The sequence below is a fragment of the Cetorhinus maximus genome, chromosome 13 (assembly GCF_964194155.1).
Source record: "Cetorhinus maximus chromosome 13, sCetMax3.hap1.1, whole genome shotgun sequence".
Lineage (NCBI taxonomy): Eukaryota > Metazoa > Chordata > Chondrichthyes > Lamniformes > Cetorhinidae > Cetorhinus > Cetorhinus maximus.
In genome coordinates, this window is record NC_135891.1 from 16,997,793 (window position 1) to 17,022,195 (window position 24,403).

At 42.4% G+C, this 24,403-nt stretch overlaps 1 protein-coding gene and 1 long non-coding RNA gene across 2 annotated transcripts; one reads left to right on the forward strand and one right to left on the reverse strand.

Annotated features, from left to right (window-relative positions):
• LOC144689148 (serine/threonine-protein kinase Sgk2-like) lies at positions 1–21,556 on the forward strand. The gene is made up of 11 exons (XM_078556281.1): positions 1–60; positions 139–196; positions 1,215–1,298; positions 5,533–5,664; positions 8,536–8,648; positions 8,746–8,782; positions 8,866–8,952; positions 9,515–9,610; positions 13,952–14,107; positions 19,793–19,882; positions 21,100–21,556. Exons 1-11 carry the CDS (start codon positions 14–16, stop codon positions 21,256–21,258), a joined length of 1,059 nt encoding a protein of 352 aa, XP_078412407.1. The 5' UTR covers positions 1–13; the 3' UTR covers positions 21,259–21,556.
• On the reverse strand, positions 13,934–24,004 carry LOC144689149 (uncharacterized). The gene is made up of 3 exons (XR_013578571.1): positions 23,848–24,004; positions 20,453–20,540; positions 13,934–14,062 (listed from the first exon to the last, which is right to left on the reverse strand). It is a non-coding gene; the product is annotated as an uncharacterized LOC144689149 (long non-coding RNA).
• Between the last annotated feature and the right edge of the window lie 399 nt (positions 24,005–24,403).

The following is a 24,403-nucleotide window of genomic DNA, read 5'->3' on the forward strand; positions in this document are numbered from 1 at the left end:
CCTCTTGCAGAACATGTCAGTGCCAAGTAACATCAACCTGGGACCATCCGCCAATTCCTTGTAAGTACATTTTGCTATTGGAATAATATCCTATTGACCCAGGAAACAATAAATTTAAAAATTATTATTTGCTTGCAGAGCCAAACCAACAGACTTTGATTTTCTGAAAATCATTGGAAAAGGGAGCTTTGGGAAAGTAAGTGAATTATTTTACCACAAAGTTGACTTTATTTCTGTTTCACTCCGTTTGTACTTTAACGGTTTGGATTTCTCCTGCAATGCAAATTGTGAACCTGCTTTACCGAACGCCTCTATTTTGCTTCTATTTTCCACAAAGTGTTATTTTTAAAATAAGACACTTTTAATTGGATAAGCTAAATCCAGGCCCGACAAAATGAACAACTTACAGAAACTTGAATCTGTCTTTTAATATGCTCAAATTTGTTAGTTTAAATTTGGTCAAAATTAACTTATACTTGGGAATATAGTTAATATAGACTTGGGGGAAGGATTTTAGGTTCGGTGGGCACACGTAATTGACAGGCCCGGGAGCGGCCAGAGAACAGACCTCTGACCGCGATCAGCCCCCAACCACGACTTCATGTTAGTTGGCCAATTCGTGGGCAGCCAGCGTGAAAGACGGGCTGAAACGCTCAGCGCTGCCGGGGAGGAGGGCAGCCTCAGGGAGCCGAAGAATTCAAAAGCAATGAATAAAGATTTTAAAATGCAGGAAAAAAATGCCTGCGCATCAGAATCAGTCACCTGAACATAACAGATGATGAAAATTCTGCCCAAACATTTTTATTTTTTTAAAATTTAATAACGGAAACCTCATCCCGCCCTTGGATGAGGTTTGGTCAAAAATGCAAAGTCCGCCTGGCCGATTTGTCCGTCCGCCAACCGTAAAGTTGGACGGACCATGAAAAGTTGGAGTCAATTGAAACTTTAATGGGCTTAATTGCCCTCTTCATTGTCAGCGAGTTCGCCTCCGACTTTCACGCAGCCCCCCAACCAATGTAGCAGGCGAGCGTGGGATGACATCGGGATGCACGTTTGACATCATCGTGCGCCATTTTACACTCAAGCGGGTCAGGCGCCCAGCCGCATGCCAAGCTAAAAATTCTGCCCTTGAGAAACATGTAACTTTTATGTCCTATGGGTAAGGGTGTGGCGTACAGAGTTGGGACCTTTAAAACTCTTGATTTTTATTTTAGGTTCTCCTTGCAAAACATAAATCAGATGGCAGGTTTTACGCCATCAAAGTCTTGCAGAAGAAAATGATCCTGAACAGAAAAGATGTAAGTGTCAAACTTTCTTCAATGTTTACCTCTTTAGGTGTAACACTAGTGTTTTACACTTAGCACTTTCCACTTAATAAAACGTCCCAAGATGCTTCACAGGAGCAATATAAAACAAAATATGACACTGGTCCACAAAAGGAGATATTGAGATGTTCTTAATGTTCCAAACACTGATCCCGGGGGTCTACAACCTGTTGGAAACCCACTTCACTTCCGTGGGAGAGGCCCGACCGTAGTGCCTCCCCAGGCACTTGACTGACAAGTGTCGGACCTTCCCAGGGATTTAAGACCCCAGCAGCAGAAATCCCGCCCTCCAGGGGCTGCCAGCCAATCAGAGACCACCAGCTATCCCCAGCTGGCAGCAGCCACCAGGAGTGGTGGCTGCTGCCGGTAATAGAAACATAGAAAATAGGAGCAGGAGTGGGCCATTCGGCCCTTCGAGCCTGCTCCACCACTCATTATGATCATGGCTGATCATCCAGCTCAATAGCCTGCTCCCGCTTTCTCCCCATAATGCTACAGGGACTTCACCAGGGGTCATTGCTGGATCCCTGGACTCAGGTGAGTGAGGGCGTGATGGGGGTGGTGGGGAGGGGATTGCAGGAGAGGGGTGGCAAGGGGCTCAGAGGCAAGGGCAGTGGAGTAGCTTTTGTTGCGCCCCCTCCACACCCACCCCTTTCCTGATGTTGGGCACTGATAATGAGAGACCCCTCCCCTTATCCATTAACCTGCTGGCAAACTGGACAGGTTTGTTGAACGGCCGTTGGGGGGCACGGAAAGCCATTTAACCCCTGAGCTGCCACTAAATCCCTCGGGGGCTCAGATAATTGGTGTCAACTGCCTCTTTGGTGAGCCAATTGCCGTGACTGGGCAAACTTCCCACCTGGGCCCCTTCCCGCCTTCGATTTAATCGCAGGAGGCTTTCCTGCCACCGGGATACTGAAGCGGGGGCTTTTCCGCGATTAAGTGGGCCCAGCCTCCATGTTACCTGCCATTTCGAGATGGATTAAATTTCACCCATTAGGTGCGATGACCAAAAGCAGGTTAAAGAGGTCTCAAAGGCAAAAGCAAGGTAGAGGGGCAGAGGGGTGTAGGGAGGGTATTCCAGATCTCAGGGCCTAGGCAGTTGAAGACACAACCACCAATGGTGGAGCGATTAAAATTGGGGATGTGCTCAAGAGGTCAGAATTAGAGAGGCACAAATATCTCGGATGGGCCAGAGGAGGTTACAGAGACAGAGAGATATGAGGCCATTGAGGGATTTGAAATCCTGGATGGGAATTTTAAAATGAAGATGTTGCTTGACCAGTAGCCAGTGTAGGTCAGCGAGCACGGGAGTGATAGGGGAATGGGACTTGCTGCAAATTAAGACACAGGCAACAGAGTTTTTGAATGACCTCAAGTTTACAGAGGGTAGGAGACCAGCCAGGAGTGTATTGGAACAGCAAAGTCTAGAGGTAATGAAGGCATGCATGAGGGTTTCAGCAGCAGGTGAGCTGAGATGGGGTGAAGTCGGGCAATGTCGCTGAAGTGGAAATAGGCAGTCTTAGTGATGGCACAAATGTCTCGGGGTCAAATGTGACACTAAGGTTGTGGACAGGTAGCTTAATCTCAAAATTTTACTAGCGAGAGGGATGGAGTCAGCAGACAGGAAGCAGAATTTAGAGAAAGGAGTGAAAACGATGACTTCAGTTTTCCCAATATTTAACTGGAGGAAATCTCTGCTCTGCTCATCCAGTACTGGTCCGAATAAGTGTACATTTCACTCTGTATCTCCTAACGACTGTAACATAGGCCAGAAATTCACCCCCCCGGTCAGGGGGGTTGTGGGGGGTGGGGTGAGCGGGGGTGGGGGCAGGGGTGGGCACGAACCCGATCGGTGCCCCCAATCAGGTCCGCGCCGCCATTTTACGTGGGTGGGCCAATTAAGGCCCGCCCATTGTGACGCCCGCCCGGAAGCGCTGAGTGGGCAGGGGGGTGGGTGGTTTCCCTGAATGGCTCCCTGTGCTCTTTTGTGCATGTGCACGAAAGAGCGCAGAGATCTCCCTGAGGCACGGAGGTACCTCAGGGAGATTAGTTTCAGTGTTAAACGTTTAAATAAAGGATTTTTAAACTTTTTAAAACATGTCCCTTCATGTGACACTATCACATGAGCTGGGACATGTCAAAGAATAAATGTATAAATTTTTATTAGATTTTAAAACAGTTCATGAATCCTCATCCCGCCCGTGGATGAGGTTTCATGAAAAATGCGAAGGCCGCCTGGGCTCTTCGCCTGCCCCCCCACCAACCTTAAGGTTGGATGGGCAGCTCATTAAATTGAGTTAATTAAGTTTTTCGGCTGCGCGCCCGCCGAACTGAAAATCTAAGTGACGTGGGGTAACGTCGAGACACCCGCCCAATATCATCACGCGTTGTTTTACACATCGGCAAGTGGGCCCCGCCTCCCCTGCTCACAAACAGGAAACTGCTGCCCATAGATTTCCAAAAGGAATATCCTCAAAGTACAGATTGTGAAAATGCAGTCGTGCTCAGAATTTATTGCACACAATACTTAATGAACTAAAGCAGCAGTGTATCAGTTGTTTAGAACTAGAAAATAGAGCGTGTTTTGATCACTTGTAAATGGAAACTCAAACAATAACATTTTATTTACCTCCGTGATGATATTTTTTAAGCATTGGCACAGTTGTGTTCACAAACAAAGCTCAAAAACAAGTCATGGAAGTTGGGAGCAGGAATATCAACCTCTTTGGAGAGCTGGTAAAGGGAGACCATTAATCATCCCATCCTCCTTGGCTGATTATCAATGCCATCCACTCCTCAGTAATCCTTTGTTACTAGTCTAGATAATTAACCTTGTATAGGTTTCAAAATCTAAGTGCTGATGCTAAACTGCATGCAATTATAAAATCCTGAACTATTCAACAGGGATTTCCTGTTGCCAACCCATGCCAGCCAATAATGGGAGAGGAGGGGTGACTGAGTGTCTGTTCACAGAGATGGATTTTAAGGAGGACCTTAAAGGAATAGAGAGGTAAAGAAAGCCTTAACAAGAGAATTCAGAAGTGAGCGGCCTAGGTAGCTGAAGGCTTTCCACCAGTGGGAGGATGAAGGGAGGGAGGGATTGCAAAAGGGCCAGAGTTGAGGAGTGGAGAGTTTGGGTTGGGAGTAGTTGGTGGGTACTTGTATGGCTGGATGAGGTTATGTAGATAAGGAGGTTGCAATCATAAAAGGACTCAGACACAATTTTAAATTTGAGACATTCCTTGGACCAGAAGTCAAATACGCCCACAAGGGCTAGGATGATGGATGAATGGTTGCAAGATAGAGTATGGGCTGGGGAGTTTTGGTTGAGCTGAAGTTTATGATTAATGGACAATAGGATTCCATCCAGCAGACATTGGAGCAGTTGAGGCTGAAGGTCACAAAGGCATGGGTGAAGATTTCAGCCACAGATTGGTTGAGGTTAGGGTTGGAGATGGTGATGTTAGAGATATGGAAGTAAAAAGTCTTTGTAATGGAGAAGGTTTGGAAGCACAGCTCAGGATCGTGTAGAATTTGTAGCAGGGGCTAAAGGCGATGGCTTCTGTCTTCCCAATATTAGCTGGATGAAATTGCAGCTTATCAAAGACTGAATGTTGGACAAGTTGCCTGGCTACACAGTGTCAGTGGAGGGTTCAAGAGAAAGCGGTGGTGAGGTAGGGTTAATTCTGCCCACATATATCTGTTCCACATATACTGAAGCAGTCCATGTCCAAATGCAGCAAGACCTGGACAATATCCAGGCTTGAATTGAGAAGTGGCAATTAACATTCGTGCCACATGAGTTTCATCTGAAAGCTGAAACCTAAGACAGTGCAGCACTCCCTCAGTACTGCACTGAAAGGTCAGTCTGCAGCTAATGCTCAGGTCTCTGGAGTTGAACCTGCCACCTCAGAGGTGAGTGTTCTACCTGCTAAGATGCAACTGTCCTTTTACATTGGGATAAAGTTGCTGTAAAAATGAAAGTATAACTGGTAATGAATACTAAAGAGATTTTTTAGGGCTAGAACTGCAAGCAGTTACGTACACTGAAACTGGATTAAATTTGATATGAATTCTCACACAAAATTAGAAATGTACCCAGTGAACGTAAAAGCATGCTATTTAAAAGTACTGACTAAAGCATGAATAAATCTTTTTTCTATGATTGCTTGTTCGGTTTCTAATGGTACCCATTTTAAATTAGCAAAAGAACATTATGGCTGAACGCAATGTGCTACTGAAAAATCTCAAGCATCCCTTTCTGGTTGGGCTCCACTACTGCTTTCAGACAACAGAGAAACTCTATTTTGTCCTGGACTATGTGAACGGTGGTGAGGTGAGTGGATGACCCATCGTGGACTGTGATTCCTGAAGACTGCAGTGGCTTCATAAACTTCCGACTTTTATATTTAACTGATGCATCTATTTCCTTGCTTTTGCCTCTCGATTTCCTTGGTCGCATATTATTTGTGCTGGTCCCTACCAGCAATGGCATTGATACTGAAGTAATACTGTGCCAGCACTGTACATTATGGGCACAATGCTTCCAACCAAGGCTTCTCGAATGTGTCAGCACAGTTCAAAGATAACACATTGGTTATTTGTCGTTGATCAGTTATTTCCCTGCATTATATTGACAAAACAAGTGCTAAACTCCATGAAGTGGAGTTATCAGGATATCTTTGGAATGAAAATTGTAATGTAGTTCCACTTCTGGTAGCAGATATAGACAGGGACATTGCTACCTTGTGCAGGTAATTTTTTACAAGTACATTAAGATGGGGCCTGATAGCATTCATATCGAAATGTTCTTTGCCCTGATTTTGAAGAGATATAAGCAATACCATGTACCTGGTATAATGCAATAATAGGTAGTATGAAAGAGGTGTCTTCTATGTTTACATGATCCTATTGCCATTGCTGGGACTATTTATTTTTATTCATATGGCTGGGGATGCAGTTATAGTTGGATCTCAAGGTTAACAATCCATTCAACGGCTTCAGCTGACGCAGTGTGAACGGTTGTGATGCCACCAGGAATGGGTCTCTCAGGGCAGAAGTCCCGCAGGCGAGCAATGGCCTGACTTGGCTGACCACAGTTACAAGTAGGTAAGCTGACCATCACAAATGTCTATAAATCACCAAGTGACCTGTGGCCCAACAGCACACCCAACTGTCTACATTGGTGACTTGAACAGCCAACATTCAGCATGGCCAACCATCCCGTTTTGTATGGGTTCCTCTTGTAATATTGCTGATCGTCCCAGGCCCCATGTTGTTTCTACCCCGGACAGCACTTGTCCCTTACTTCTAAAGTCATTTGCACAGCTGCACTCCCACCATTGGCCACAAGGTGGCATTGAGGTCCAGGAGAGGCAGCCAAACTTGGAACATTTGAGATTTGAATCAAACTTACTTTTTGAATTCTTTGGATGCTTGTTAAGGCAACCCCTTGCTGATTCCTTCGGGAGGCTTTTTAAAAGCACTCTCCCAGAATTTATTTTTGCAAATCCAGTACCTTCTGGAAGGATGTGAGTGAGGAGCATTTCTCCAAAGACTGGGAGCTGGTGGACAGCGAGTACACACTGGAGACCTGGGCAGCAGGGTTTTTGATGAGCTGAAGTTTATGGAGGGTGATGACCAGGAGGTCACTGGAATAATTCGGTCTATAACTAACAAAAGCATGATTGAGGGTTAGTGGAAGATGGCACTAATCCTCATCAATATTATAGGAAGGATGTAATTGCACTAGAGAAAGTGCAGAGGAGATTTACCAGGATGTTGCCTGGGCTGGAGAGTTTTAGTTATGAGAAGAGATTGGATAGACTGGGGTTATTTTCCCTGGAGCAGAGGATATTGATGGGGGACATGATTGAGGTGTATAAAATTGAGGGGCATAGATAGAGTAGACAGGAAGGAACTTTTCCCCTTGGTGGAGGGATCAATAACTAGGGGGCCATAGATTTAAGGTAAGGAGGTTTAGAAGGGATGTGAGAAAAGAATTTTTTCACCCAGAGGGTGGTGGGAATCTGGAACTCACTGCCTGAAAGGGTGGTAAAGGCAGAAACCCTCATAACATTTAAGAAGTATTTGGATGTGCACTTGCGATGCCATGGCATACAAGGCTATGGGCCTAGTGCTGGAAAATGGGATTAGAATAGTTAGGTACTTGTCTGACCAGCGCAGACTCGATGGGCCAAAGGGCCTTTTTCTGAGCTGTAGACCTCTATGACTCTAATATTGTCCCACATCATCAACGTATGGGCTGAGATAGAGTCAAAGGCAAATTATGCAACTGAGGTGGAAACCATAAAACTCAATAATTTCTCTAAATTTGTTTGGTCTAAGGGAGTTCTTACAACAATTGGATGGGCATTATTTGATTTTTACAAAGCTTCCAATTGTCCTTCTGACTTTGTTTGTATAAGGTTGGAAATTTTTTAATTTAATCTTTGAAAAGCAGCAACCGTACACTAGGTGCACTATATACTAACATATGCTAGGTAGCAAGAACAATATAATTATCAAAGCAGATAACAATCGAGCATCTCCCTCCCATGCATTGTGACCCACAGCAAATTATTGGGAAGTTGCATTAATGAAACACTTTAATACGCACCATAATATTTAACCGGTCAGAGGTTAATGTTCCAGTACAGCAACTAAACAGGAAAAAGGGAAAGGAGTTTGAAATCTTCCATTCTATCCTGATGTTACGTTAAACCTGTGATTTTATCCAACCCACACCATTAGCAAAACAGTTGCAATGCAGTTTTAATAATCAACTAAAATCCTAAAATTCTCTTTACAGTAACTTTGCCAGTTAGCTGGGTCCTATTGATCAGGCCCAAGGGGATTGCAGTTGTTCCAGCATTTGGAAAAAATGAGGAAATATTGGGGGTACCTAGTTAGTGAAAGTTTAAATTTTCTGTGACATGAGAATTCACTGTTTGCGAGTATTAAATGGGAGCGATAACCAATTGAAAGTGCATTAATCACTGGGAATGATTATCCTGGGAAGGAGACCCAGGCCCAAAGGAAATCCTTCTGCCTGAGGTGCAGGTTATGTGCTTTCGATACTGACCAGCTTTTCCACAGCATTTTGATCCAGAGGGCCGTCAGGGGAAACTTTGGGTAAAACTACGTGACTGCCAGTAAACAATTGATACATTACAGCCACTGAGAAGTGTTCATTTTAATGTTGCAGCTCTTCTTCCATTTGCAACGCGAGCACACTTTTCCAGAGCTAAGAGCTAGATTTTATGCATCGGAGGTGGCCAGTGCTATAGGATACCTGCATTCACTCAACATTGTGTATCGGTGAGTTCTGCTATAAAGGGATGTTTTCTGCAACATATTTTTCGATGAAATTCCAAAGCCTCTATGGTTGAAAGCTTTACCTCACTTTGTATTCCAGGGATTTGAAGCCTGAAAACATTCTCTTGGATTCTCAGGTATTATTAACAATCTTCCCAGTTTATTTTTGAATAAAAAAGTTACAGAACCCTGTTAATGACTGGCTTTTGCTTCATTTCAGGGTCATATTGTACTAACCGACTTTGGGCTTTGTAAAGAAGTAATAGAACCAACAGGAACAACTTCTACTTTCTGTGGGACACCTGAGGTACATGTGTGACTATTATATGTCGTTTGGCTCGTAAGGGTTAAACAGCCAAAGCAAGTCAGTGAGGAGAAAATACATAAAGCATAATTTTGACAAGTAACAAATTTGGGCATGCAACCTGCAGTTTATTTATTTTTCAGCAAAGTCCAAATCAAACATTTTTCACATGTTTTATGATGTGTTTCATGTGACACCAACCCTTTCCTACACTCTCTCTAAAACCATTAGCTTAGCTGAATCTTGTCTAGGGTCATACCTCCAGTATATTGCACCAGTCGGTGTATTGGCCATACTTGTAACAGCGGAGAATGGGCACCTAGGATTGTATACTTGTCTCACTGAGAGTGCAGGAATATTACAGTTCAATGCATGAGTGTCCAAATTTTGATTGTTGGTCATATTTCTAATTGGTGGAAGAAAATTAATGGAATTTGTTTGTTCTTGTGGTGTGATTAATGCACTTTCAACTGGTTATCGCTCCCATTTAATACTCGCAAACAGTGAATTCTCATGTCACAGAAAATTTAAAAGTACCCATTCTAAATGTATTTTATTTTGTCAGTATCTTGCCCCAGAAGTGCTAAAAAAGCAGCCTTATGATCGGACTGTTGACTGGTGGTGCTTTGGAGCAGTCCTCTATGAGATGTTGTTTGGACTGGTAAGTAACAAGCCAGCAATCTGCTAAACCAGAAATCTACACCCAAAACTCAATGTGGTATTTAGGGGCATTTTTACACAATCAATATATCAAACCACACATATCTTGTAGGTTATAGATCATTTTACTGTTGTACATGATATTGAAGTATAAAAAGTTGCTCACATGTGACAATAGTGACTGAATTTTGAGGCTTGTAGCCCAGTAGAAATAAAGCAATAGCACCCTGAAAATCATGAATTATAATCCAGTTTCACATTCCTGGGCCCATGTGGATTTTACCCCAGACCTACCACTGGTAGGATTGCCAACTCTGAGTGGGCACATTCCTGGAAGTTTGATCTTGTGACATTCTGACCATGTGATGCCCAATCACATGGCATCTGGTCACATGACATGTTATCGCACCTACCTTTATAAGGGTTGGATCCCCTGTAGTTCAGTATTTTTGTTCTTAGTTTTGCACCAGCAGCTGTTGTAGGATAAGTTCCAAGAACTAGGAGGCCACCTATGAGAAGGCAAAGAGGGGAAACTGAGTGAAGGGAAGAGGGGAACCGGCAGTGGGGAACCTGGAATTGGGAAATAATTTGCAGAGGGGAAACTGGAGATAGAATGTACTTTGATTCCACCAGTAACTAATGATAACTCACTGTAATAGTGCTGGTAGCTTATAGTTAAGCCCCCATTTCTGAGCCTCCTACACTATATTTTCAGAATCCTCACAAATTCAGGGATTCCCTGAATGTCAATACCCACAATTCCCAAGCTTCCCCATTCCCGCCCCATGCCAGTTGCACCTGTAGGGTTGTGCCTTTCCGTGACTACCCCGCATCGATCTAGGCACCAGAAACGACAAAGGTATTCCCAATCCAGTCGACCCTGCAAAGTCCTCCTCGCTAACATCGGGAGACTTTTGTGCCAAAATTCGGAGAGCTTTGCCACAGACTAGTCAGGCAAGTGCCTTACTAAGTCATACTATACCAAATCATACCTTATAGCCAAAGTCCCAGACACCTCCATCACCATCCCTGGTTATGGCCTGTCCCATTGGCAGGTCTGAGATCTACCAGAGGTGGCAGCATAGTGGTATACAGTCAGGATGGAGTGGCCCTGGAGTCTTCAACATTACTTCAGGACCCATAAAGTCTTATGGCATCAGGTCAAACTTGGGCAAGGAAACCTCCTGCTGATGAATAGTGCTCCTCCATATTGAACGCCACTTGGAAGAAGCACCGAGGGTAGCAAGGGCGCAGAATGTACTCTGGGTGGGTGACTTCAATGTCCATCACCAAGGGTAGCTCAGTAGCACCACTACTGACCAAGCTAGCTGAGTCCTGAAGGACATATCGGCTATATAGGGCCTGCGGCAGGTGGTGGAACAATCAACGTGAGGGAAAAACCTACTAGACCTTGTTCTCACCAATCTACCTGTCGAAGATGCATCTATTCATGATAATATAGGTAGGAGTAACCACAGCACAGTCTTTGTGGAGACAAATTCCCATCTTCATGCTGAGGATTACCATCCATTGTGTTGGGGCAATGCCACCATGCTAAATGGGATAGATTTCAAATTGATCTAGCAACTCAAAACTGGGCATCCACGAGGCACGGTAGGCCATCAGCAGCAGCAGAATTGTATCCAACCACAATTTTTAATCTCATGGTCCATTATATCCCTCACTCTACCAATACCATCAAGCCAGGGGGCCAAAACTGGTTCAATGAGGAGTGCAGGAAAGCATGCCAGGGGCAGCACCAGGCATACCTAAAAATGAGGTCCCAACCTAATCATGCTACAACACAGGACTACATGAATGTTAAACATGAGAAACAGCACACAATAGACAGAGCACAGTGATCGCACAAACCAACGGATCAGATCAAACCTCTGCAGTCCTGCCAGATCCAGTTGTGAATAGTGGTGGACAATTAAACAACTAACGGAAGAAGCAGGATCCACAAACATCTCTGTCCTCAATGGTGGAGGAGCTCAGCATATCAGTGCAAAAGACAAGGCTGAAGCACTTGCAACCAATTTCAGTCAGAAGTGCAGAGTGAATGATCCATCTCGGCCTCATCCTGAGGCCCCTAGCATCACAGATGCCAGTCTTCAGTCAATTTGGTTCACTCCATATGATATCAAAAAACAACTGAAGGCACCAGAGCAGCAAAGGTAATGGGCCCTGACATCATCCAGCATGCAATACCAAAGACTTGTGTTCCAGAACTAGCATCTACCTGATAATGTGGAAAATTGCCCAGCTACGTCCTGTTCAGAAGAAGCAGGACAAGTCCAATTCAACCAATTACTGTCCCATCAGACTATTCTCAATCATCAGCAAAGTGATGGAAAGTGTTGTCGACAGTGTTATCAAGTGGCAGTAAAAACAAAAAAATGCTGGAAATGCTCAGCAAGTCAGGTAGCATCTGTGGAGAGAACCAGTTAACATTTCAGTTCTTTGACCTTTCATCAGAACCTGAGCTATACTGATGAAAGGTCATCAATCGGAAACATTAACTCTGTTTCTCTCTACAGATGCTCCCTGACTTGCTAAGTATTTCCAGCATTTTTTGTTTTTATTTTAGATTTCCAGCATGAGCAGTATTTTGCTATTTTATCAAGCAGCACCTATTCAACAACAACCTGCTCACTGATGCCCTAGGTTCCATTCCACCAGGGCCACTCTGCTCCCGACCCCATTGCAGACTTGGTTCAAACGTGAAATCCAGAGGTGAGGTGAGAGTGACTCCCCTTGACATCATTGGGAATCAGAGTGAAAATTCTCCACTGGTTGGAGTCATCAAAGAAAGATGGTTCTGTTTGTTGGAGGCCAATCATCTCAGCTCCAGAACATTGCTGCAGGAGTTCCTCAGGGTAGTATCCTCAGCCCAACCATCTTCAGCTACCTCATCAATGACCTTCACTCTATCATAAGGTCATAGTAGGGATGTCCACTGATGATTGCACAATGTTCACTATGATTCACAACTTCTCAGATACTGAAGTAATTCATTGACACAAGCAGCAAGACCTGGACAAAACTCAGGCATGGGCTGATAAGTGGAATGTAACATTCATGCCACACATGTGCCAGACAGTGACCATCACCAACAAGAGAGAAAAGACTCATCTCCCCTTGACATTCAAAGGCATTACCAGCATTGAATCCCCCACCAGCAACATCCTGGGATTACCATTGATCAGAAACTTAAGTGGGCTAGCCAAATAAATACTGTGGCTACAAAAGCAGGTCAGAGACTGGGAATTCTGCAAGTTATTTACCTCCAAACTCCCAAAGCCTGTCCACCATCTACAAGGCACAAGTAAGGAATGTGATGGAATACCCTCCACTTGCCTGGACGAGTGCAGCTCCAACAACACTCAAGAAGTTCGACACCTTCTAGGACAAAGCAGCCTGCTTGATCGGCACTCCATTCACACCTTAAACATTCACTCCCTCCACTACCAACACACAGTGACAGCAGTGCGTACCATCTTCAAGGTACGCCACAGCAACTCACCTAGGGTCCTTCGAAACCACCTTCCAAATCCACAACCATGACCATCTAGAAAGACAAGGGCAGCAGGCGCATGGGAAAACCACCATCTGCAAGTTCCCCTCCAAGCCACACACTATCCTGACTTGAAACTATATCACCATTCCTTCACGATTGCTGAGTCAAAAATATAGAACTCCCTTTCTAACAGCATGTGGGTGTAACTACACCAGATGGACTGCAGCAGTTCAAGGCAACAGCTCACAGCCACCTTCTCAAGGGCAATGAGGGATACGCAACAAATGCTGGCCTTGCCAGCGACACTCACATCCCAGGAACAAATTTAAAAAAGGAACATGAGTGTTTATCTCCTCCCCTTGACCACTTAACAGCTCCATGCCCACCACACAATCTACCTGCTGCCACCTTCCCATCCAGGCTGGGGCTCTTGCTGCTGCAATTGTTGATGGCCCCAAAACTCTGAACCAATTTACATTGTGGTTTATTTTTTTGTACATTACTGTACAAGTAAACAAGGAAAATTTCTGACTACTCTGTTACAGTTATCTCAGTAGTAAACAGTGAAGGAAAATTGTTACCATACTCAAGTCATGTTCTGGTAATTTGAAATGCTATACAATATGTAGAATATAGATATGTAAATATTAAATTTGGGTCTAAAAAGATGTTTAAAATGAGTAAAACAGGTTTCTAAATTTATTTCGTCCCTTGTGCAAGGTTCTCTTGAGTCAAGTCTAAACAATAAATGTACACTGATGTGGGCTTATTTCCTTCAAGGTTTGGCCAATGAGTTAATGTTTCTTTCTCTTCTGTCATCAGCCACCCTTTTACAGTCGAGATGTAGCTGAGATGTACAATAACATTCTCCACAAGCCACTTCACTTGCCAATGGGAAAATCGAAAGCTGCTTGTGATATTCTGATGGGACTTCTGCAAAAAGACCAAAAGAGAAGATTAGGAGCTGAAGCAGATTTTGTATGTGTGCATTTTGTATATGACTGAACTCATAATAATCCAGTGATTAGTGGATACTTTACATTGTTTAGAAAGAGAGCTAATCCAAGGCAGTCAGCATAGCACTATTCAGAGAAAAATGCAGGGCATTCTCTTAGCATCTTGGCCAATATTCATCCAACAATCAATACCACCAAAGCAAATTCGCTCACTCACTTTTCCAGAACGACTTTATCCAATTCAGGGTCACGGGGGGTTGGAGCCTATCCCAACAGGCAATGGGTGCTAGGCGGGGTACACCCAGGACGGGACACCGGTCCATCAAAGGACATGCACACAGACACATACACTAAGGGGCAATTTAACAATAGCCAATCCACCTAATCAGCACGTCTTTGGGTGGTGGGAGGAAACTGGAGCACCCGGCGGAAACCCATGCGGACACTGGGAGAATGTGCAAATTCCACACAAACAGACTCCCGAGATCAGAATCGAACCCAGGTCTCTGGAGCTGTGAGGCAGCAGCACTAACCACTGCGTGCCATCCAAAGTAAATTCAATGATCATTTATTTTATTTGCTATTAATGGCCTGCACTTCAATGACTGCACTTCAATGACTGCACTTCAAAATAATTAATTTGGCTATGATGTGCATTGGGATGTTTTGGCTACTTGAGGTGTTACAACATCACAAAATTTGTAAGGAGTAACACCACCTCATCCATTTTAGTTCATGCAGAGAGATCCTTTTGCATGCACTGTTGCATTTAATTTTTCAGGGTTTTCCCCTCTATTCCTTTATCTGGAAACTCATTCCATTTAGTAATCATTGTGTTTGAAGAAGATCTTCTTTATTTCGGTTTGTTTTCTGTTAGTCTTGAACCTGTCAATGAATCTGTCATAAATTAGTTAGAAGTAAATTTTTCAAGTTATCCCTTCCATATTGTTGACTAAGTTAAATATCTCTAAAAGATCACCTGTCACTTCATCTTCCTCAAGGCTGAGAAAACCAAATTTCACCCATCTTTCCTAATACATCAACCCTCTCACACTGGGGATCAACCTTTTTGGCTCTGCTCTGTATTAGCTCCAGTGTTGAATGCCTCCACTGTGTCACTGACTGGGTCTGAATACTTGTCAACAGGTGCAGTCAAAACAATGTACAATTTAATTTGTGCATAATTTCATTGCTTTGTACTCCACTATATTACATAGTTCAGCTCTTAGTTATGTTGATTACTGTTTTGCAGTAGTTGGATATGCTTGAATGTTAAGTCTATTAAGATTCCTGAGTATCTTTCAATGTTATCACCAGCTATTTCAACACAATTGATGGTCTATGTTTGAATCCATTTTTCTTTCCTATCTGCAGTATTTTATGTTTGTCTGCATTACATTTCATCAACCATTTTCTACTTCTTTAAAATTTTTAAGAATTCTTTCATGGTAAGTGGGCATGGCCAGCAAGAAAAGCACTTGTTGCTCATCCCTAATTGCCCTTGAACTAAGTGGCTTGGGAGGCCATTTCAGGAGGCAATTAAGAGTCAACCACATTGGACATAGGACATAGAACTTAGGATCAGGAGTAAACCATTCAGCCCTTCAATTCTGCTCCGCCATTCAATAAGATCATGGCTGGTCTGGTTGTGGTCTCAACATCACTTTGTCATCTGCCCTGCATAACCCTTGATTCCCTTGTCTATCAAAAATCTGTCTAACTTTGCCTTGAATAAATTCAATGGCCCTTTTTTCATTCATTCATGGGATGTGGACATTGCTGGCTAGGCCAGCATTTATTGCCAATCCCTAATTGCCATTGAGAAGGTGGTGGTAAGTTGACTTCTTGAACCGCTGCTGTCCATGAGGTGTAGGTATAGCCACAGTGCTGTTAGGGAGGGAGTTCCAAGATTTTGACCCAGTGACAGTGAAGGAACGGCGATATATTTCCAAGTCAGGATGGTGTGTGGCTTGGAGGGGAGCTTCCAATTGGTGGTGTCCTCATGTGTCTGCTGCCCTTGTACTTCTACATGGTAGTGGTCGTGGGTTTGGAAGGTGCTGTCGAAGGAGCCTTGGTGAGTTCCTGCAGTGCATCAGCGGTGGAGGAAGTGAATGTTTGTGGATGGGGTGCCAATCAAGCAGGCTGCTTTGTCCTGGATGGTGTCGAGCTTCTTGAGTGTTGTTGGAGCTGCACAAATCCAGGCAAGTGAAGAGTATTCCATCACACTCCTGACTTGTGCCTTGTGGATAGTGAACAGGCTTTGGGGAGTCAGGAGGTGAGTTACTCACTGCAGGATTCCTCGTCTCTGACCTGCTCTTGTAGCCACAGTATTTATATGGCTAGTCCAGTTCAGTTTCTGGTCAATAGTAACCCCCAGGGTGTTGATCGTGGGTGATTCAGCGATGGTAATGCCATTGAATGAAAAGGGGCAATGGTTAGTTTCTCCCTTGTTGCAGATGGTCATTGCCTGGTACTTGTGTGGCATGAATGTTACTTGCTGCTTGTCAGCCCAAGCCTGGATATTGTTCAGGTCTTGCTGCATTTGGACATGGACTGCTTCAATATCTGAGGAGTCGCGAATAGTGCTGAACATTATGCAGTCATCAGCAAATATCCCCACTTCTGACCTTATGTTGGAAGGAAGGTCATTGATGAAGTAGCTGAAGATGGTTGGGCCAAGGACACTACCCTGAGGACCTCCTGCAGTTATGACCTGGGACTGAGATGATTGACCTCCAACAACCACAACCATCTTCCTTTGTGCTAGGTATGACTTCAACCAAAGGAGAGGTTTCCCCAGGTTTCCATTGACTCCAGTTTTGCTCAGGCTCCTTGATGCCACCAATTGATGCCTCCACTGCTTTCTGGGGAACATTGCTGTTAAGGTGTACAAGATGGATGGGTTACACCTTAACAGGACTGGGACTAGTATCCTTACAGGAAGATTTCTTGGTGCTGTTGGGGGAGGGTTTAAACTAGCTTGTCAGGGGTTGGGAACCTGAGGGGTAGCTCAAACTGAAAGGAAGCAAAGCTGGTAACAAGAAGAAGAAATGTAGCAAGAGAAATTAGAAGGCAGGCGAAACAAAGGTGAGCATCATCTGGGCGTAGAATGAGGAATAATGTTAAAAAGACAAAGTTAAGGGCACTCCAGCTGAATGCATGCAGCATTCACAACAGGGTAGATGATTTAAAGGCACAAATAGAGGTAAATTTGTATGATCTAATTGCCATTATGGAAACATGGCTACAAGACTGGGAACTGAATATTCAAGGATGTTCAACATTTAGGAAGGACAGGTAAAAAGAAAAAGGTGGTGTTGCGCTGGTTATAAGGAATGGGATCAATATATTAGTAAGGGAGGATCTCGGATCAAAAGAACAAGATGTCTAATCTGTTTGGGTGGAGCTAAGAAACTGCAAACATTGGTAGGAGTTGTTTATAGGCCACCAAACAGCGGTGATAGTGTGGGGGATGGTATTAATCAGGAGATTAGAGAAACATGTAACATGGGTAATACGGGAATCATGGGTGACTTTAATCTGCATATAGACTGGGCATATCTAATGAGCGCTAATGCTGTGGAGGACAAGTTTCTTGATTGTGGTAGGGACGGTTTTCTGGAGCAGTATGTTGAGGAACTGACTAGAGAACAGGCTATTTTAAATATTGTATTATGTAACAAGAAAGGACGAATTAATAATCTTGTTGTAAAAGAACCTTTAGGGATGAGTGACCATAATATGACAGAAATTTACATTATGAGGTCATTCAATCCGAAGCCAGGATGTTAAATTTGAACAAAGGAAATTATGAAGATGTGAGGGGCAAATTGGCTGAGGCGGATTGGGAAAATAGGTTAAAAGGTATGGCGGTACATAGGCAATGGATAGTCTTTAAAGAATATTACATCATTTACAGCAGCTATACATTCCTTCAAGGCACAAAAACCCAAAAGAAAAGTGGTCAACCGTGGCTAACAATGGAAGTTAAGGATTGTATAAGATTAAAAGAAAAGGCCTATAAAATTGCCAGAAGTAGTAGTAAACCTGATGACTGGGAGCATTTAGAATACAGCAAAGGGCCAAGAAACTGATAAAGAAAGGGAGAATAGAATATGAATGTGAACTAGCAAAAAACATAAAAAAGGACTGTAAAAGCATCGAGAGTTTTGTAAAAATGTAACATTTGGCTAAGACAAATGTGGGTCCATTAACAGGCAGAGTCAGGAGAATTTATAATGAGGAATAGAGAATGACAAAGAAGCTAAATGATAACTTTGTGTCTGTCTTCACTGATATTATTGCCATAGAAGGAGTCCAACGAAGGTTCACCAGACTTGTTCCCAGGATGAAGGGACTGTCATATGAAGAGAGATTGGGGAACTGGGTGTGTATTCTTTAGAATTTCATAGAATGAGAGGTGATCTCATTGAAACCTTCAAAATACTTAAAGGAATAGACAGAGCAGATGCCGGTAAGATCTTTCCCCTGTTGGGGAGTCTAGAACTAGGGGACACAATTTCAAAATAAGGGGGAAGCCACTTAGGACCGAGATGAGGAGAATTTTTTTTTACTCAGAGTGTTGTGAATCTTTGGAATTCTCTACCCCAGAGAGCTGTGGAAGCTCAGTCATTCAGAATCTTTGATCAGAGATTGACAGATTCTAAATATCAATGACATAAAGGGATATGGGGATAGTGTGGGAAAAAGGCATTGAAGTGGATGATCAGCCATGATCGTATTGAATGGCAGAGCAGGCTCGATGGGCTGAATGGTCCGCTCCTGCTCTTACATTCCTATGGAATTAGAGTCCCATGTAAGCCAGACCAGGTAAGAGCGGGAGATTTCCTTCCCTAAAGGACATTAGTGAACCAGATGTGTTTTTATGATAAATGATAATAGTTTGATGGTCACCATTACCGAGACTAGTTTTCAACTCCAGATTTAATTAATTGAATTTAAATTCCACCAGCTGCCATGATGGGATTTGAACTCCCTAGTGCATTAACCTGGACCTCTGGATTAGAATCCAAGTCATTGATGTAAATTGAAGACACAGCAGTCCCAATGCCAATTCTAGGAGTAACCCCCTCTGCACTATATTTATCCTAAAAATTAGTACCTGGGAAATTAGGTTTCTTTTGGCATTAAAACCTAGAATAGCTGTTCATCTTTATTCACTCAGATCAGTTCTATTTCCTGGTTATTGTGTTGAGACAGAATAGACCTATACTAGAAGCTCAGTGTAAAATTCAGATTAAAGAACTCTGAAAAAGAGATTGTACGAATCTCAGGAAAAAAAGGATTAGAGTCAAGTGCTGTCCATTTAAGCTACTTTGGTGTATAATGCTTTCTCTTAATAAACAATTCTAGCTTGAAATGTATGGTCTATCAGCATTGTATTTGCACACCTTTTGGGGGAATTGGGAATATTTTCCTGGTACTCCATAAATAGGTAGATTGTTACTCCTGTGAAGTGCTGCAGGTCATTCACTACATACGCAAGATAAAGATTTGATTTATAACAACCACAATCATAGTTATGGATACTGCTTTTTACATTGAGCACATGCAAAGTGTTGGGTGACAGCCCATATCATATCAAGGCCTTTAATCCAAAACACACAATTTTCATTTCAAGCTTTAGAATGAGGAATGGAAAAATGAGCTTGCTTAACTAACTTCACTGTATTTTCTCCTGTCACAGCTTGAAGTAAAAAAACACATATTCTTTTCATCCATCAACTGGGAGGATATCCACCACAAGAGAATTACCCCGCCATACAATCCCAATGTGGTACGTTTTCTGGTTTCTTTTGGTTTTTATATTTGTAGAGCTGTCCCATTTTGTTGTGTGGCATTTCACAAGAGGATGCAACGCTATAATGAAATCTGCTTGAATGATGGCTCACAATTGACAACACAGGTACCTACTAACATTGGAAATAGTTGGACAGGTGCATTTGCATCTGATCTACAGAGCACGAGGTGAAGTTGGGTTGCCTATCTTGAGTCTGGGTATGCTTCATGCCTTCCCTCTCCAGTCAGCTCATCATATATAGGGTATCTTTTAATGTTTGTGGTGGACAAATTGTTGCATAGAACAGGTTGAGACCACTTGCTACTTTCAAACTTTAGGTGGAAGTCAAATCAAATCCATTTCAACTGGCATGACCCCAGAGGTGCTTTTCTAGACCTTGTTTATGGTAACGAAGAGTTTTACAAATGCAAAGCAATGTACCTTCTCACTCCTAACAGTAGGAATTCCATAGTGAGAAGGATATTTTCCCAACAATTGGAAATTTCAAGTAAGTAGATAAGTAAATATAATGAGATTAGGAAGTCAGTCAAGGCTTTTGTGACGTACCAGGCTCCTATTCAGGTTCATTCGATTTGCAAGTAGGATCAGTGGGCTTGTGTGTCTGACTGGCCAAAATCTGTCCATCATTCATCTGCTAGGAAAATTGAAAATTCATGGAATTTTTTGGGGTGCAGCAATTTTGGTATTGATTGAAATGTTTTTCATTTTTCCCCACATATGGTTTTGTAAGGGCTTACCTCCAGGCTTCTTCCCATTTCTTCTTTATCCTAAGCTGACTCTTCCAGACTCTCTTTAAAATATATAAAGGCTTAAATTGCATTGCAAAATTCAAAATGAGGTCACGAGAGGGTAAAACTGAAACATGTAAAACTGCACCACCCGAGACTGTAGCAGGGCTTGTGTATGGAAATGGGGGGAATATGGAGGGAAAGCATCATCGTGCAAAAACGCAGTTTTGATTATTCTTTTAAGATCTAACAAGAGAGTAAAGTGAGCTTTACCTTGGCTAGTCCATGCAATACCTGACAGGGCATCACATAAAGAGACCTAAAGTATTTTTACCACTGGAAAAGTTGTGCCTCACTGCATACAGGATAATAGAAATAAATTTACCAACTTTTCTTAAATTCTTACATTTGGATAACTACATTGGGGGAAAAAAGGCTAGCTTCACAATGTTTTTGTTTTTTCAGGCTGGCCCTGGTGACCTACAGCATTTTGATCCTGAATTCACACAAGAAATTGTCCCTAGTTCAGTGGGACGCATTCCTGATTCTGCAATTAACAGCCCGACTGCAACAAGTGCATTTCTGGGATTTTCCTATGCTACTACAGATGACAATTTGAGATGATAACTAAGGAACTGAGGAATTTAAATGGACATTGCTATCAGCAAGAAGATAATGTCACTGAAACTAAATGGCTTCAGCACAAAACATCTAAGAAAATCAATGTTTATTTTGAATGAAAAATGACTTGCTTGCAGTTTTCTGAGGAGTATAATACTTAAGAATTTGTGTGCTTTTGAAGCATTTCTGGTAGTCAGTCTCCCATTAGTGTACAAACATGCCTTGTACATCACAATTCTAAACATGTACGCACATGGACATGCATATGGGTAAATGTCCTTACCTCTTCTGTACTTGTCCTGCTTTAATGTTGTGTAACCCTTTTGTCCTTCTATTTTTCTCTTTGTGACTTCCAGCTATGTAATATTCCTTGCTGTTGACCTTGCCTGTTCCTGTCATCATAAGCATGCAGACTTAAATACGTACTGTTGATACTGTTTAAAACAAGCCTCATGTGCACAACCTCTACCACTAGTTCCTGCACCTCAGAACTCCATTTCTCAACTTAGGTAATTTTTAAAATGATACCTGGTGCATTCCAAGCTGTTGGTTCATCTTGTGATTTGTACAAGGATTCTTCTGAATCCCAAATATTTGTTCACAACTTTAAATTCAAGTTCTTGAAATTAATATTAGATGTGTAAGTAAAATTGTCCCATTCACTCCACACTCTTGAAAGTACTCCTGCTGGCAGATGTTATCAGTTAGTGGACTTGCCCAGGGATTTGTTGCGCTCTATTTTCCATCCTGAATGATGGACTAACCAACTGGATATGGCAGAGGGTACTCCCAAATCCAATATAATATTTTTTTCTGACTTGAGGATTCCCAAGATATTGACTGGAAGGTAAAGGGTGCCTATCCCAATTAATGATTAATTTAGTACCTAAGAATTCAGGTGGATGTCAACTCTAAGATAAAAAATGTTATTTTGGGAATATGCTGTAGAGAACCATATAGTTGTTGCTTTTTTTTGAAAGGGTAGGGGAGAAAATCCAGTGCAAGTTAAGCTTGTGGCATATATCTATCCAGTTCTTGTTCAGGGTTCCGAATCCCTAAGCATACAACTGAAGGGCTTCTTTATTGGCCCATATGAGAGATTCAGGACCAAATTGTAAGGCAGATTTTTGGCAATAAGGGAAAATGGTTGCAGGGTAGGAAGCTCTTGTCCTATGCTGACTTGTCAAGGAACCCCATGGAGGGGAAATCTACTTAGTCAGACGCAATTCTTTGCCAAAGTTTCTCACATAAGAATTGGGTTCAAGGTTATGAGTGAAAATATACTTAAATTATACTCTGCTGTCTAACACATCAATCTTTTTGGCACAAGGTAAACAGTCTTGCATGGAAACATGCATAAAAAACATGATGGCTATTTTATAGTTGATGCAGAAATGAAAGTTCTGACTTGAGGTTCCGGGAAGTATGGAGATCACGATAAGAACATATGATCATATGACTATAGCTTTGAATTATGATTAGGCTGCAGAGTCAAGTAGCTAATGCTGAGGTTCTTGCTGCCAATGAGTGAAACAATTGCTCAGTGTGGTATAGTTTCACCATGCTGTGGATCAGGAAGATGATGGCATTGCATTTATGTTCTATAATGACTTACATTGAACAGTACATCACTTGTTAGGACTCCCTGCTACCAGTAGTCCAACTGGCTATGGCTGAAAACTATGCTAAGATGCAGGAGTAGGCCATATTGCCCCCTCTTGCCTGCTCCACTATGCAATAAGATCATGGCTGATTTTCTACCTCAAGAATATTTTCACCCTAACCCCCTATCCCTTGATTAGTCGGCAAAATACTATTGATCTCATTCTTAAATATACTCAATGACTAAGCATCCATAACTCTCTTAGTAAAGAATTACAACACTTTGAGTAAAGAAATTTGTCCTCCTTGCATCTTCCTCACAGCTTACTATCCCAACTTAGATATATTACATTCAGTCCCCTCACTTTGGTCATTGGTCCGATTGTAAAGAGCTGAGATCCAAGAACTAATCCTTGCAGAACCCCACTAGATACAACCAGCCAGCCTGGAAATATTCTTTATTCTTTCTATCTGTTAGCCAATCCAAATCAATGCTAACATCCAATACCCAATCCCATGGGATCTAATTGTGTGTGTCAACTCCATCGGTTGCTTGTCAGTTGTTTAATGATGAGAGGAATGTAAGTGAGTTCTCTTTAGGGTCAAGTTAGCTAAAATTTGGCATACCTGGGTCAATGGAAGGTTGGAACTGAGCTGGCAGATTCAATGTCTGATTAAAGGATAACACAGCAAGCATTGAGTTTTTCCAGTTATTGATAATTCAGTTAACCAAAGGATGTTTTATTGCTCTATTTTTGTAGGATCTTATTTTCCTGATTTTTGTAGAGTGACTGAAAATCTCTAATAAAATGAATCATTTTAGTTTATTTTATTGCAAACCTATTGATTCTAATGACAGAAGAACTACTTTCACCAAAAATCAACAATACTTCTGTGTACTTTTTAGAATACTATGTACTTCTTATTTACAATGACACTTTGGGTCTTTTAAGTTTTACATTGTTTGCATACAATTTACACTACTGGTACCTGTTCAGCTCCACACATAATCCATAGTGTTATAAACCCAGCTGATGTTACTACTGGACAAGTCAGATTCCAGAGGGGAGCCTGGCTTGATATATCCTAATTCTTTTTTGAAAATGTGTTGGGAAGTTACTGAACACATTCACAGGCGTCTGCTGGTGAACTTTTAACACAAAGAATAAAACATTTATTAAACAAGAAAAATGAACTATATTGCACCAGACAAAAAGGTTGGAAAGATCGCAATACAAACATAAGAAAATAATTCAAATATTCACTATTCCTTATATAAATGACAGATGCAACCAAAGCAGATTCCATGGATTTCTCAACAACCCAGCCAGATGCTTATCACACCATAAGCCAACTGGACTCACCGAAACTCTGTCTTTCTTACGGGGATTTTCAATCTCCACATTTGCAAAACTCACCTTTGAATTCTCTTCAAATGCCACTCCCACTCGGATGGCTTCAACAAGGATCCACCTCCAGGGTTTCAATCTCGCCTTCTGAGACTCCTTTCCTCTGGTTCTCCAAGTACACTCAAGCTTCAGCTCCC

Bases quoted from the DNA above. Each gene is read 5' to 3' on its own strand.
- LOC144689148 (XM_078556281.1), top strand. From the start codon at position 14: ATGTCAGTGCCAAGTAACATCAACCTGGGACCATCCGCCAATTCCTT. The intron at 61-138 runs GTAAGTACATTT...ATTTGCTTGCAG, and splicing joins GGACCATCCGCCAATTCCTT to AGCCAAACCAACAGACTTTG. The intron at 1,299-5,532 runs GTAAGTGTCAAA...ATTTTAAATTAG, and splicing joins TGATCCTGAACAGAAAAGAT to CAAAAGAACATTATGGCTGA.